This window comes from Pan paniscus, chromosome 9 (assembly GCF_029289425.2).
Source record: "Pan paniscus chromosome 9, NHGRI_mPanPan1-v2.0_pri, whole genome shotgun sequence".
NCBI lineage: Eukaryota > Metazoa > Chordata > Mammalia > Primates > Hominidae > Pan > Pan paniscus.
This window is the reverse complement of record NC_073258.2, coordinates 68,832,667-68,844,810: the sequence shown is the minus strand read 5'-3', so window position 1 is coordinate 68,844,810 and position 12,144 is coordinate 68,832,667. Positions and strand designations below refer to the sequence as shown.

At 57.7% G+C, this 12,144-nt stretch overlaps 2 protein-coding genes across 3 annotated transcripts; one reads left to right on the top strand and one right to left on the bottom strand.

The window, feature by feature from the left end:
• The first annotated feature begins 740 nt into the window (after positions 1-740).
• On the top strand, positions 741-5,544 carry LOC100993195 (double C2-like domain-containing protein gamma). Of its 2 annotated transcripts, XM_063608204.1 has the most exons (8): positions 741-2,189; positions 2,788-2,897; positions 2,980-3,115; positions 3,249-3,299; positions 4,583-4,740; positions 4,838-4,919; positions 5,055-5,151; positions 5,227-5,544. In XM_063608204.1, the coding sequence occupies exons 1-8, from the start codon at positions 1,932-1,934 to the stop codon at positions 5,355-5,357; spliced, it is 1,023 nt and encodes a 340-aa protein (XP_063464274.1). In that variant the 5' UTR covers positions 741-1,931; the 3' UTR covers positions 5,358-5,544. The 2 variants fall into 2 exon arrangements, with proteins under 2 accessions (XP_063464274.1, XP_034789061.1); XM_034933170.3 differs by lacking the exons at positions 3,249-3,299; positions 4,838-4,919 and having other exon boundaries at positions 747-2,189; positions 4,583-4,669.
• Positions 5,545-5,658: 114 nt separating this feature from the next.
• NDUFV1 (NADH:ubiquinone oxidoreductase core subunit V1) lies at positions 5,659-12,099 on the bottom strand. Its single transcript, XM_003828734.4, has 10 exons — positions 11,123-12,099; positions 9,720-9,802; positions 9,476-9,646; positions 8,563-8,746; positions 7,629-7,818; positions 6,991-7,203; positions 6,625-6,791; positions 6,216-6,297; positions 5,929-6,074; positions 5,659-5,822 (listed from the first exon to the last, which is right to left on the bottom strand). Exons 1-10 carry the CDS (start codon positions 11,192-11,194, stop codon positions 5,736-5,738), a joined length of 1,395 nt encoding a protein of 464 aa, XP_003828782.1. The 5' UTR covers positions 11,195-12,099; the 3' UTR covers positions 5,659-5,735.
• Positions 12,100-12,144: the final 45 nt, after the last annotated feature.

Genomic DNA, 12,144 nt, shown 5'->3' with positions numbered 1-12,144 from the left:
TGTAAACCATACACCTGATAAGGGGGCTAATATCCAAAAGAAACAAGGAACTCAAGAAACAAATATCCCCATTTAAACATGGGCAAAGGACCTGAACATACATTTCTCAAAAGACACGTGAAAAAATGCTCAACATCGCTAATCATGAAGGAAATAGAAGTTAAAATCTCAATGAGATACCACCTCACACCTGTTAGAAAAGCTACTACCAAACCATGGGAGACAACAAATGCTTGTGAGGATGTGGAGGAAAGGGAAGCCTTATGTGCTGTTTGTGGGAAGGTAAATGAGCACAGCCATTTTGGAAAATCATATGGCAGTCCCTTAGAACACTAAAAATAGAGCTACCGTGTGATCCAGCAACCTCACTTGTGGGTAGTATCCACAGGAATTGACATCAGCATGCTGAAGAGGTAGGTGTCTGCCTCCGTGTTCACTGCAGTGCCATTCACAACAGCTAAGACACAGCAGCAACCTGACTGCCCAGCATCAGACGGATGGATAGGATGGTCTGTCTATACTGTTCAGCCTTAACAAAGATGGATATTGTATCATTTGTGACAACATGGATGAACCCGGAGGACGATATGCTAAGTGAAATAAGCTAGGCACAGAAAGACAAATACTATACGGTCTTTTATGTGGAATCTGAAAAAGTTGAACTCCTAGAAGCAGACAGAATGGTGGTCACCAGGGGCTGGAGAGTGGGGGACTAGGGATGGGGAGAGGGGAGACATCGCTCTTAGGGTACAAAGTTCCAGTCAGGAAGAGTAAGCTGAAGGCCCTGTTGCACAGCATGACAAACATCCCTAACAATAGCGCCTTGTGTATTTCACAGTTGCCTGAAGAGCACATTTTAAGTGTTCTTTTTTTCATTAGCCTGACTGACTCTTTCTACAATGCATATTGTAGAAATTGCATTTCTACACATATCACATCAGAACACCATATTGCAGCCCATACACACCTACGGTTATGTTGATTAAAAATTAAAAGAATAACTGGGGAGAAGAGAGGAGAGGGAATGCTGGATGGTTAAAACCAGCCAAGATCCCCTGCAGGGGGTGACCCAGAAACCAAAGGTGAGTAGGAGTGATCAGGTCAAAGGGCAGGGATGGTGGCCCAGTTTGGGAGGGGAGCAGGCCGTTACTGTGAGATGCCAAGGGGACACTCCTTGGTGAGGTGAAAAGGGGCCGTGCCTCACCAAAGGATTCAGATTTTATTCCAAGCAGGGGTGGAGGCGGGATGATCTGGTTCATGTTTCAGAGTGTAAACTGGCCACCCCCACAGGGCTCCATCACAGGGGCCCCCTCCTGTGGCTCCCCTCCTCTCCTCCCCAGACCTCCCTCCCCTCCCACCTTCCCATGCACCCCCTCCCCTCCTCCTATGCGCTCCCTCCTTCCCACAAACCACTTATCACCTCCACAGCCCTCTGTCACCTCCGGCCCTCCAGCCTCCTCACCTGGGAGCAGGGCCACATGATGGTGGTAAAAATAACTCCCTTTGACAAAGTGTGAAGGGGGCAGAGGGAGGAGGGAAGCTGAGCCCCAGCACTAGGAAGGAGCTCTGAGAGGGTTCTGAGCTCTGGGTCACCCTCACTCACTGGGGACACAGCAGTCACGGGCTCTGCCCTCAAGAGTGCATACCCACTGCCAGCAGCAGCGACTCACACTGGGTGAAGTAGCTCCCAGAGCGGTAAGGGCCGGGAGCTGGACTGACTCCCAACACACCCAGTCCCCTCCAAAGCCTGCCACAACCCTCCAGGCTGAGGACTCCCCCGGCCCCTCCCTCAACCCTGCGCTCTGTCCTCAGGTCCCTGCATGGTATCAGCGATGCTTCTTCACCCCATTTCTGAGGCCGGGTGCGTTCCCGCCAGCCCCAGTCCTCAGGCATTTCTCTGATTCTCCGCCCCCCCCCCCGTCTGGGTCCCCATGGCGGGCACTGCGGCAGCAGGTGGGCAGCCTCCCCGGGTTAGCATGCAGGAGCACATGGCCATCGATGTGAGCCCGGGCCCCATCCGGCCCATCCGCCTCATCTCCCACTACTTCCCGCACTTTTACCCTTTTTTTACCCTTTTGCGGAGCCTGCCCTGCACCCTCCGGACCTGCGCCCCGCAGCGGCGTCCACCATCCACTCTGCACCCTAGCTGCAGCCCGACCCAGAGCCAGAAGGAGACTCAGACGACAGCAGTGAGTAGGGGCGGGAAGAGGGGGACACCCTGAGCTCAGCCCAGCCAGGAGGGGGAGTGGGGTGTCCCTACCATCTGGCCGTGGAGGGGCAAGGCAGGAAGCACGTGCCATGGGTGGGGGCAGACTGAGCTGAGGTAGGAGGTGACGCTGCCTTCCACCTGCCTCTAGCTGCCCTGGGCACCCTGGAGTTCACACTTCTTTTTGAAGCGGACAACAGTCCTCATCGTGCCAAGGTGAGGATGGGGGTGGGTGTTCCTGGGACAGAGGGCTGGGCCACGGGCCTGTCTCATACCCACTGTCTGTTCCCAGGGCCTCAAGCCATTGGCCTCAGGCTCCGCAGATGCCTATGTCAAAGCCAATCTGCTGCCAGGGGCCAGCAAGGTGAGGGCAAGCCCCAGGCCCCCACTGCTGCCCTCTGGTGGAACACCCAGCCTGGGGCACCCACTTGGCTCTGCTTGGCTCCTCCCCATCCCGCAAGGCCTAGGTCTCAGTTGCTGGGATGTGCAAATAGTGGGGGGTCCTACCAGGGAGGTAGGGTTGGGGGTTACAGGACGGTCTTAGCCCTAGGAGGCCCTGACCCACCCTGCTTGGGCCCCAGGCCAGCCAGCTTCGGACACGCACCGTTCAGGGCACGAGGGTACCTGTCTGGGAGGAGACACTCACCTATCACGGCTTCACCCGCCAGGATGCTGAGTGCAAGACCCTTAGGTGAGGATCTGGCCTGGGCCACCTGGGGGTGGAGCAGAGGGATGGGGCTGGCCTGGCCAGGTCTGACCTGGGCGGCCACCAGGCTGTGTGTGTGCGAGGACCCATGGCTGCAGCGACAGCGGCAGGCACCTTCCCTGGGGGAGCTGCGGGTGCCCCTGAGGAAGCTGGTGCCAAACCGAGCCAGGAGCTTTGACATCTGTCTGGAGAAGCGGAGGCTGGTGAGTGGGGCTGGAGCACAGAGTGGGACTGCAGAGGCCAGGAACCTTGTGATGGGGGGAGCTGGAGGGGAGGAACAGGGAGGGGGATCTGGGCAGCATCTGGCCAGGATGACCGGGCTCTCTGCCCTTTCAGGCCAAGAGGCCCAAGAGCCTGGACACAGCCTGCGGCATGTCCCTCTATGAGGCGAGTAGGACAACTGGGCTGAGCAGAGATGAGGGGGCAGGCCTGGTGGCAGGGGCGTAGGGGACTTGGAGGAACCTGAGGCCAGCTCTCATAGGCCCTGTGAGCCCTCATTGTCACAGGAGACAGCCAGGTACCCAATGGCAAAGTGAGGGTGACTCCCTTGCCAGGGCGGCCCAGAGGAGCTGTGGGGCACTGGGACAAGTAGAGTCCTTGGGGGCACAGCTGGGCAGAGACCTGCCTTGAGGCAGAGGCTGAAACTGGCGGCATTTGTCCATGGCCCGAGATGGGAGGCTGGGCGAGGTGGAAGAGAGGACAGTTGGGTGGGGCTCCCTGGCTGGGGTCTGGCCTAAGGGGAGTGTGGGGGCCACTCCTGGGGCAGGCTGTCCTAGACAGGCCCTTGTCCAGAGGCAGTGAGGGTGACTGCAGGGGTTTGACGACACTGGAGACCAAAGACCTAGTTAGAACCCCTGTGGTCGGTGGGGGAGGCAGCTGGGAGGCTGAGAGCGGGGCCCTCTACCAGCTCCTCCCCAAAGTGCCGGGTGCCCTGCCCCCTGGTGGAGCCACAAGTTGCTGCAGCTGTCGATTAGCTAAGCCCAAGTGGCTGAAGCCCACCAAGGTGGCATGGACAGGCCACTTCACCCAGCGCCAGCCCTGTGTACCCTCCGCCCCAGATCCCAAGCACAACAGCGCCCGGAGCATGGTGGGTGCTCACAGAGCACTTCCGCATTCCTGAGAACCGCCTGTGAGCAAGGTGGTGGGGCTTTCCGCAAATGGAAACCTACCCTGCGGGTGAGAGCAGTGCATCCTCCCCGGGCTTCCTCCCTGAGCCTGTTCAGAAGCACCAGGGCCCAGAGTGTGACAAACAATACTCAGCATCTGGTCCCCAGGGAAATAGGGGGTGAAGAGGGTGGGGTTTTGAAGAGATCTGCTTCTCCTTGGGAAGTGAACATCCTCTCAGAGCCGCTTGCCTACAGGGGTGGCTACACGCACTGGATGGGAGGCCACTTTGGGAGCTACTGGCATGTCAGCCAGTTCGCTTTCCCTCCATGACAGACGTATCTGACTGGTCATGTGGTCAGCAAGCCTCGCCTTTGGTCAGGCCCTGGAGGGTACAGCTGACCCATAGGGCCACTTCCATGGCACTGGGCAAGTGGCTGTATTGGAAATGAAGTCATTGCCCCCGATTTCTTTGGGGCCAGGTTGAGCTTTCCTGCCCAGAGCACGGAGGCTAAAGGGGGTGGGCTTTGGACTGGATGGGGGCTGACCTCAGCCTACACCTGCAGGAGGAGGTGGAGACAGAGGTGGCCTGGGAGGAACATGGGCGCGTCCTACTGTCACTGTGCTACAGCTCTCAGTGGGCTGGCTTGCTGGTAGGTGTGCTGCGCTGCGCCCACCTGGCCACCATGGATGCCAATGGTTACTCGGACCCCTTCGTGCGCCTGTGAGTGAACTGGGGTAGACAGGCGGGAGGTGAGGATAAGGCGGTGACTCCTCACCTCTCCAGGGCCACACCTAACCCACCAATCTTCCCCGATCAGTTTCCTGCATCCAAATGCAGGGAAGAAATCTAAATTCAAAACCAGTGTTCACAGGAAGACCCTGAACCCTGAGTTCAATGAGGTGAGCCAGGGCCAGGCAGGTCCCAGCCAACCCTGGCCTTGACATGCTGAGCCACTACCCTACCGTGGCCTGCTTCTTAAGCTGTGGGAGAGCCGAGGCTGCGTCCTTCCCGCCTCTCTGCCCTTCTCCCTGCAGGAATTCTTTTACTCAGGCCCACGGGAGGAGCTGGCCCAGAAGACGCTGCTGGTGTCCGTGTGGGACTATGACCTAGGCACAGCTGATGACTTCATTGGTGAGTGGGAACATGAGGAGCTGGGGTGGGGGCCCAGTAGGCTCCTGGCGGTTCCTGACCCATCCCCCATGGCAGGCGGGGTGCAGCTGGGCAGCCATGCCAGTGGGGAGCGCCTGCGGCACTGGCTTGAGTGCCTGGACCACAGTGACCACCGCCTGGAGCTGTGGCACCCGCTGGACAGCAAGCCTGTCCAGCTCAGCGACTAGCCCATGGGCCCTGCCTGCCGCCCCTCCACTACAGCTGCCTGAAACGTCCCCACAAAAATGATGGCGGCTGGGGCTGCCTTACCCTCATGCCCAGCCCCAAGTCAGAGAGGTGTTTCCTCTCTCCCCGCTTTCACATTCACCCCACCCCAAATCATGGAGCCGAAATAAACATCTCCTTCAAGCCAGATGAGACCCTGTCCTTTCTCTGGCCATGGGCCAGACTGGACCCTGTTCTCCCCTCCCACCCTTGAGGATTGTGTGCTGGGTAAAGGGTAAAGAGCACAGTCACAGCAGCGGCAGCTGGAGGGTGGGCAGCACTCGCTTTATTGTCCAGCATTCCACACGGATAGACGCAGGACAGCAGGCCAGGGTGGTGGGCTAAGAGGCAGCCTGCCGGGCCTGATGCTGCTGGGCAAACCGCTGCATCCGCTCCTCGAGCTCCGGCCGAAAGTGGCGGATCAGACCCTGGGGTCGGTGGGGGGACCGTGTGAAACAGAGTCCAAAAATCCCCCAACACCCTGGGCCCTTGGTGCCACCCACCCTCCGTGCTACGCAGAAGGGTGGTGAATACCTGCACAGGCCAGGCGGCCCCGTCACCCAGAGCACAAATCGTATGGCCTTCTATCTGCTTGCTGATCTCCCACAGGGAGTCGATCTCGGCCGGCCGGGCGTCCCCCCTCACGAAACGTGCCATCACCTTGTTCATCCAGTCCACACCTGCAGCCACAGCCACAAGAGAGGGCCTGATGATCTCCCCAGCCAGGATGTGGGGCGGCGCTTGAGGGCTGCAGGCCACGTGGTGGGGTGGAGGTTAAATGAAGCCACAGCAAGCAAGCCCCCAACCTGCCCGATGCTCACCCTCACGGCATGGGGTACACTGGCCACAGCTCTCGTGCTTATAGAACTCAATGAGGCGGGCGATGGCTTTCACGATGTCCGTCTGGGTGACGAGGGGCAATTAGCAGGCACCCACGGCCAGACAGAAGCCTGGGCCTCAGCCCCCTAGCAGCAGCCCCTCCCCCAGTTCCAGAAGCTCTTCCCAGCCCACCCAGCGTTCTGGCCTCCTCCAGCCTCCCTGGGCCCCCTGTGCTGCCCAGACTCCGGGGTATTCTCCTCAGAGCAGCCTTCCTCCCTCCTCTTCCACCTTGCTTTATCTCAGGCTGCAGGAACTGAGACCTGAGTGCTGGCAAGAGGGTTTTCTGGGAGGCCCAGGGAGGGAGACAGCAACCAGGAGGGCAGGGACCGGGGCTGGTGTGTGAACCCTTACCGAGCGGTCCATGACGATCACCGCGGCTGTGCCCAGGCCTGTCTGTGCCTGCACCAGCGCATCGAAGTCCATCAGCACCGTCTCACACACAGACTTGGGGATCAGTGGGGTAGACGAGCCGCCAGGGATCACAGCAAGGAGGTTGTCCCAGCCACCCGTGACACCCCCTGGGGCCCCAAGTCGGTCCCCAAAGGGATGCATGGTCAGGGCTGGGGCTGGCACACCTGCCTAGTCCTCAGCCCAGGCCCTTAGTCAGCCCCTAGACCCAGCCCCGTCTCCTGAGCCCTCCCGCCCAGGCTCTCTTTGTGGACACCTGCCCCCACTGCGCACCCCCCACCCCACCACCTGGCTGGCCCCAGGCCTTACCAGCATGCTTCTCAATCAGTTCTTTCAAGGGCACAGACATCTCCTCCTCCACAGTGCAAGGGTGGTTGACATGGCCAGAGATGTTGAATAGTTTGGTGCCTGAGTTGCGTTCTCTGCCAAAGCCAGCAAACCAGGTACCTCCACGGCGGCAGATTGTGGGGGACACTGCCACTGTCTCCACGTTGGCCACAGTTGTGGGGCAGCCAAACACTCCTTCAGGGAAATGGGAAGAGAACTGGTGGCTGCTAGGGGGTGGGGCAAGTTTCCTGGCAGGGAGGTGTGTCCCAGGGTCCTGCTCCCATGGCAGAGCCCCTGCTCTAATATCCCCTTATCATTCTTATCCCTGCTGGACCCCAAACTCCAGAGATGCCTCATTGCCTTGTTCACCCCATGCCCTTAGCCTCAGCACAGGCACTGTGAAGGTGGAGCCACAGAGCAGCACTGGTGCGGTGGGGACCGAGGCAGGAGGAGGGACAGCAGGCGGCCCTGGGGGAGCCTGTGTGTTGTTGCCAGCCTACTCTCTATCTGGCCCCAGCCGGGAAGCCACTCAGAAATCCCTAAGAACAATCCAAAGGGAGCCTAGCCAGATCCCGGGTGTCACAGGACACAGTCTGACCCAGGGTTACGCCAGGCCTTACCCACGTCTGCGGGGAAGGGGGGCTTCAGGCGGGGCTTGCCCTGCTTGCCCTCAATGGACTCGATGAGCGCTGTCTCCTCTCCACAGATGTAGGCCCCAGCCCCGCGCACCACAAACACGTCAAAATCATAGCCAGAGCCACAAGCATTCTTGCCAATCAGACCTGCCTCATAGGCCTCTCGGATGGCCACCTGCAGGACAAAGGTGTGAGTTTCCCAGCCCACCCCCAGCCCAGGAGTCAGCCTATAACTTCAGGAGTCATGAAGCCCTTGAAGGCCTCCCACGGTGAAGCTCCTAATGCTCCTGGTATAAAAAATTTTGCTAGCTTAGTAAAACGAATTGGAAAACTTGACTATGATCTGGAACAGATAAGCAAGAAGGAACACATAAGTAAGCTGCTTTGCTGCCAGGAAAATAAAAACGAAGTAGCTACTATCAGGTCTCCTAACTACCCTAGTCTGTAAGGAAAAATAAAAGTCTTTATAAAATTAAAATAAAAATGTAATTGCCTATATCCTTATTGCCTTAACCTATTTTATTTTTCTATATTTCCTACAGATATAAGTATTATTCATAGTTCCAAGCAATGAACATAATGTATTTTCTCCAAATAGGAATTGTTTATATTCATAATTATTCAGCTCTCTTGCTAAACACGTAGTTCCACTTAGGTTTTTTCTTCTTGCTACTTGTTTTATAAAAAATACTATATTTTTGAAGCAAAAAAAAAAAATTTACACCAGCAGCATTAGGAGCCCTGGAAGGAGGCTTTGGGAGCCAAGTCCCATTTGGGATGCATGCAGGACTGGCCACCACTCCCCCAGTTCAACCACTGACAGACCAGGTACTAACACCTCAGAACAACTGTGCTGGGTGAGGGGTGTGTGAGTGCACACTGAACACCTTCTCATCTGTCCACATCTCTCCCTGCCCACCTGCAGATTGGAGGCCTCATTGTAGAATTCCCCTCGGATGTAGATATAGGCGGCGCGGGCGCCCATGGCCCGGCCCCCCACCAGGCAGCCTTCCACCAGCTTGTGAGGATCATGGCGTAAGATCTCCCGGTCCTTGCAGGTGCCCGGCTCCCCCTCGTCTGCGTTCACCACCAGATACTTGGGCCTGCAGGGGCCCACAGGTCAGACAGGCTACAGGGCCATCAGGACTGGGTCTTCAACTCCATGCCACCCCACTCCACCCAGGGAGGCCTCAAAGATGTCTCCTCTGACAGCCAATCCTTTACTGCCCTCCCAACATGTCCCAGGGGCTCTGCTTGCTCACCACCAATGACAGGGAGCTCACTGCCTATTCTGTCTTTGGGTGGCTATGACCACAAGAAAGGTCTTCATTCAGCTCATCCAAACATCTCTCCTTGTGTCTGCCCCTGAGAGCCAGATTCTACTCTTGGTGACAAAGAGCATTCCTCAAGCTCTACCATCAAAAGGAGGTAAAGCAGGTGACATTTATCATTTGCTTTATGTGCCAACCAGCATACAGGCCAAAAGCTGTATGAACATTATCTCTTTAATCCTTGCATGATATCACTGTACCTATTTACAAAAAGGAAGCTAAGGTTCACAAAGGCCGGGAAATTGCCCAAACCTCTATGATTAGGAGGCAGAGCTAGGATTTGAACTAAGTCTGCCTGAGTCAAAATCATGTGTTGATTCTGCTACATAAGTCTCCCCTGTGGAAGTCCACAGAGTAGGTCCCATCCATTTAAGGCCTGGGAACATGTGCCCACCTCATTCATGCTAAGTTTCTAAGGAAAGAGCCCAAAGGCCCAGGGAAACCCCAGCCACCCCCAAGGTCTCTCCCACAGCCACATCTGCCCCGCCCCCACACACACACCTGCCATCTGAGGGCTTATTCATGAAGCTCCACTTGAGGCCAGTGGGGAAGCCAGCGCCTCCACGGCCCCGCAAACCCGATGTCTTGATCTCGCCCAGGATCCAGTCGGGCCCCTTCAGCAGGATCTCCTTTGTCTTGTACCAGTCACCTCGACTCAGGGAACCTTTCAGCCTGGACAGAATAGGGAAGGCAATGAAGGGGACACCTTGCTCCGGGACCCAACACACTAAGGGCACTGTCTCACCTCCAGTCATGGCGGCCGTACAGGTTGGTGAAAATCCGGTCTTCATCCTTCAGCGAGCCAAATGAGGTTTTCTTGGGTGCTGTCTAGGGAGACAAAGGGTCAGGAGGTCCAGCAGTGCTCTGGGGCCATGAGGGATTGGGCCAGAAGCTACAGAATCTTGGGTCTCCCTATTTAGGAGGGGCTGGGCTAGGGCTAGGGAAGCATCTATAGCATCATAGCTACCACTGCCACTTAATAAGCATTTTTTTTTTTTTGAGACAGACTCTTGCTCTTTTGCCTAGGCTGGAGTGCAGTGGCGTAATCTCAGCTCACTGCAAACTCCACCTCCCAGGTTCAAATAATTCTTGTGCCTCAGCCTCTGGATAGCTGGGATTACAGGCACTCACCACCACGCCCGGGTAATTTTTGCACTTTTAGTAGAGACGGGGTTTCACCATATTGGCCAGGCTGGTCTCGAACTCCTGACCTCAAGCGATCCGCCCGCCTCAGCCTCCCAAAGTGCTGGGATTACAGGCGTGAGCCACCGCGCCCGGCCATTAGTAAGCATTTTGTTTAGCAGGTACTGGATGGAAGCATTTTACATCCAAAATCCCATTTCATCCTCATAAGAACTCTGATAGGAACGATTTTCTCTGTTTCACAGAGGAGAAAACTGAGGCTTGGAGCAAAAGGAGCTTATGGAAGGTCTCACAGTCAAAAGCAGCAGGTCCAATTTGAGCCCAGGTCTGTCGGTGGCCAAACCCACAGCTGCATCACGGCACCACACCGCCCCACAAGCCGAGTGTGGCCGCTTGGCCCTTTCCCGGCCTGGCTCCCCTGCTGGACCAAAACTTGGGTAGGCCAGGGGCCTTTTATATTCCTACCTCGGCCGAAGAGGCGAAATGTGTTTACTGATGGGAAAGAAATGCCTCCTTAACACACAGGTGATGGAGGGGCTCACTTAGGATGAAATGAGGAGCCCCACGACCCAGTGGAGAGCGCACCAGCTGAGGGCGACGGGATTCCCATCCTTTTAAGAGCACTTTTCAGCCACTTCAGGGCGCAGAGCAGTGGACGGGAAATCAGGAGGTGCGCATCCCTAAATGGGGCAATGACCCCTTCACGCCCTACAAGGCTGTGACAAGGAGGGAATGAAAGACTAGGGCGCTTCATAACCTGCAAAACTTCCGCCAGGCCGAGGACTGTAAAACAAGGGAAGCCAGCAAGTCAGAGGGCCAAAGGAGTCGGCCCCGCGTTGGGACCCGTTCCCCTACATCATCCAGGCCGGAGCGGGGGCCTTCCCGCCTGGCCTGGGGAGAAGGGCTCTCCAGAGGCCACTACAGACCCCAGGGACTGCTCGTGCACAGGCGCGGCCGCGACACCCGGCCCCGAACACCCGTGGCCCCAGCCAGGCCGGGCCTCACCGTGTCGCCGCTGAAACGCACAGATACCCGCGCGGGAAGCGACCAGCCGAGCAGCCGCCGTGTTGCCAGCATCGCGGGGGGCCAGATGGGTCACCTCACGCTGTCACCTTCATAGCACTGAGGCTGAGGAACTGGCGCGATAGAGACGCTAGGTGGCGCGCAGGAAAGACGTCACGCGCCCGCCGCCAGCGCCGCGCACCGGTATCGCTGCGCCCGTTCAACTTCGCCAGCGGCCCCGCCTCCTCGGGGGAGGACTGAGAGGCCAGTGCCTTGGCGCCGGGGCTTCTGGGAGATGTGGTCCCACCGGCCTGGGGTCCGCCTTCCTCCCTCCGCCGGGCTGGCCTTTAGCGGCGGCTGTCCCCACCGCTCGCTCTTTCGCTCCCTCCTTAGGCCGCTTCACTTCGTGGATTACGCCCGCCGGCTCCCAGCCTTTGATGCCACAAGTAAACAAACCTCGCATGTCGCCGTCTGCTGGGTCCTGGTGTGTTCCACTTTCTATAGATTCGGCGTTTAGTGTGCACCTGCGGTATGCATCGGTGTATCATGGGAGGAGTGAAAAGTCAGGCAGGTCATAGCCCGATCCTCATGACTACGTTGCAATTATTCTGCCCAGTGCGAGCCCTGCCAGACTGTGGGCTTCCCCACCCCGGGCGTCCGTGTGCTCGAGGAAGGATTGCAGACTCCAAGGCAGGGGGTTGTTCGCGGAGATCTTCCCGGAGGGCCTGTCAAGGAATCCTAGGCTGGGGTGAGGCAGAGAGGATGCAGATGGTCAGTGCACGGCACAAACACTTGCTGGCGCCGCTGAGTTCTCTCAGCTCTTGTCAGGAGAGTCCAGCACTTTCTGCTTCTGCCCAAAATCCTGGCCTGGTCCCTGCTGCCTTTGGAATCAGCCACTGGTCCAGGATTTAAGGGCTCTGCGACCCCGTCCTTCGCCAGGGTCATCACGCCCAGGCCACTGCTGTGAACCCCACCCCCGTCCCCCAAGACCCCTTTCTGCCGTCATTAGACTTTAGGGCGTTTGT

What these genes read in the sequence shown, in the direction of transcription:
- LOC100993195 (XM_063608204.1), top strand. Translation starts at nt 1,932, where the DNA reads ATGGCGGGCACTGCGGCAGCAGGTGGGCAGCCTCCCCGGGTTAGCATG. An exon ending in TCGGACCCCTTCGTGCGCCT is followed by an intron (nt 4,741 to 4,837) that starts GTGAGTGAACTG and finishes TTCCCCGATCAG; the next exon opens with TTTCCTGCATCCAAATGCAG. An exon ending in TGAACCCTGAGTTCAATGAG is followed by an intron (nt 4,920 to 5,054) that starts GTGAGCCAGGGC and finishes TTCTCCCTGCAG; the next exon opens with GAATTCTTTTACTCAGGCCC.
- NDUFV1 (XM_003828734.4), bottom strand. Translation starts at nt 11,194, where the DNA reads ATGCTGGCAACACGGCGGCTGCTCGGCTGGTCGCTTCCCGCGCGGGTA. An exon ending in CCCCTTCCCCGCAGACGTGG is followed by an intron (nt 7,204 to 7,628) that starts GTAAGGCCTGGC and finishes ATTTCCCTGAAG; the next exon opens with GAGTGTTTGGCTGCCCCACA. An exon ending in GGGCCGCCTGGCCTGTGCAG is followed by an intron (nt 5,823 to 5,928) that starts GTATTCACCACC and finishes CACCGACCCCAG; the next exon opens with GGTCTGATCCGCCACTTTCG.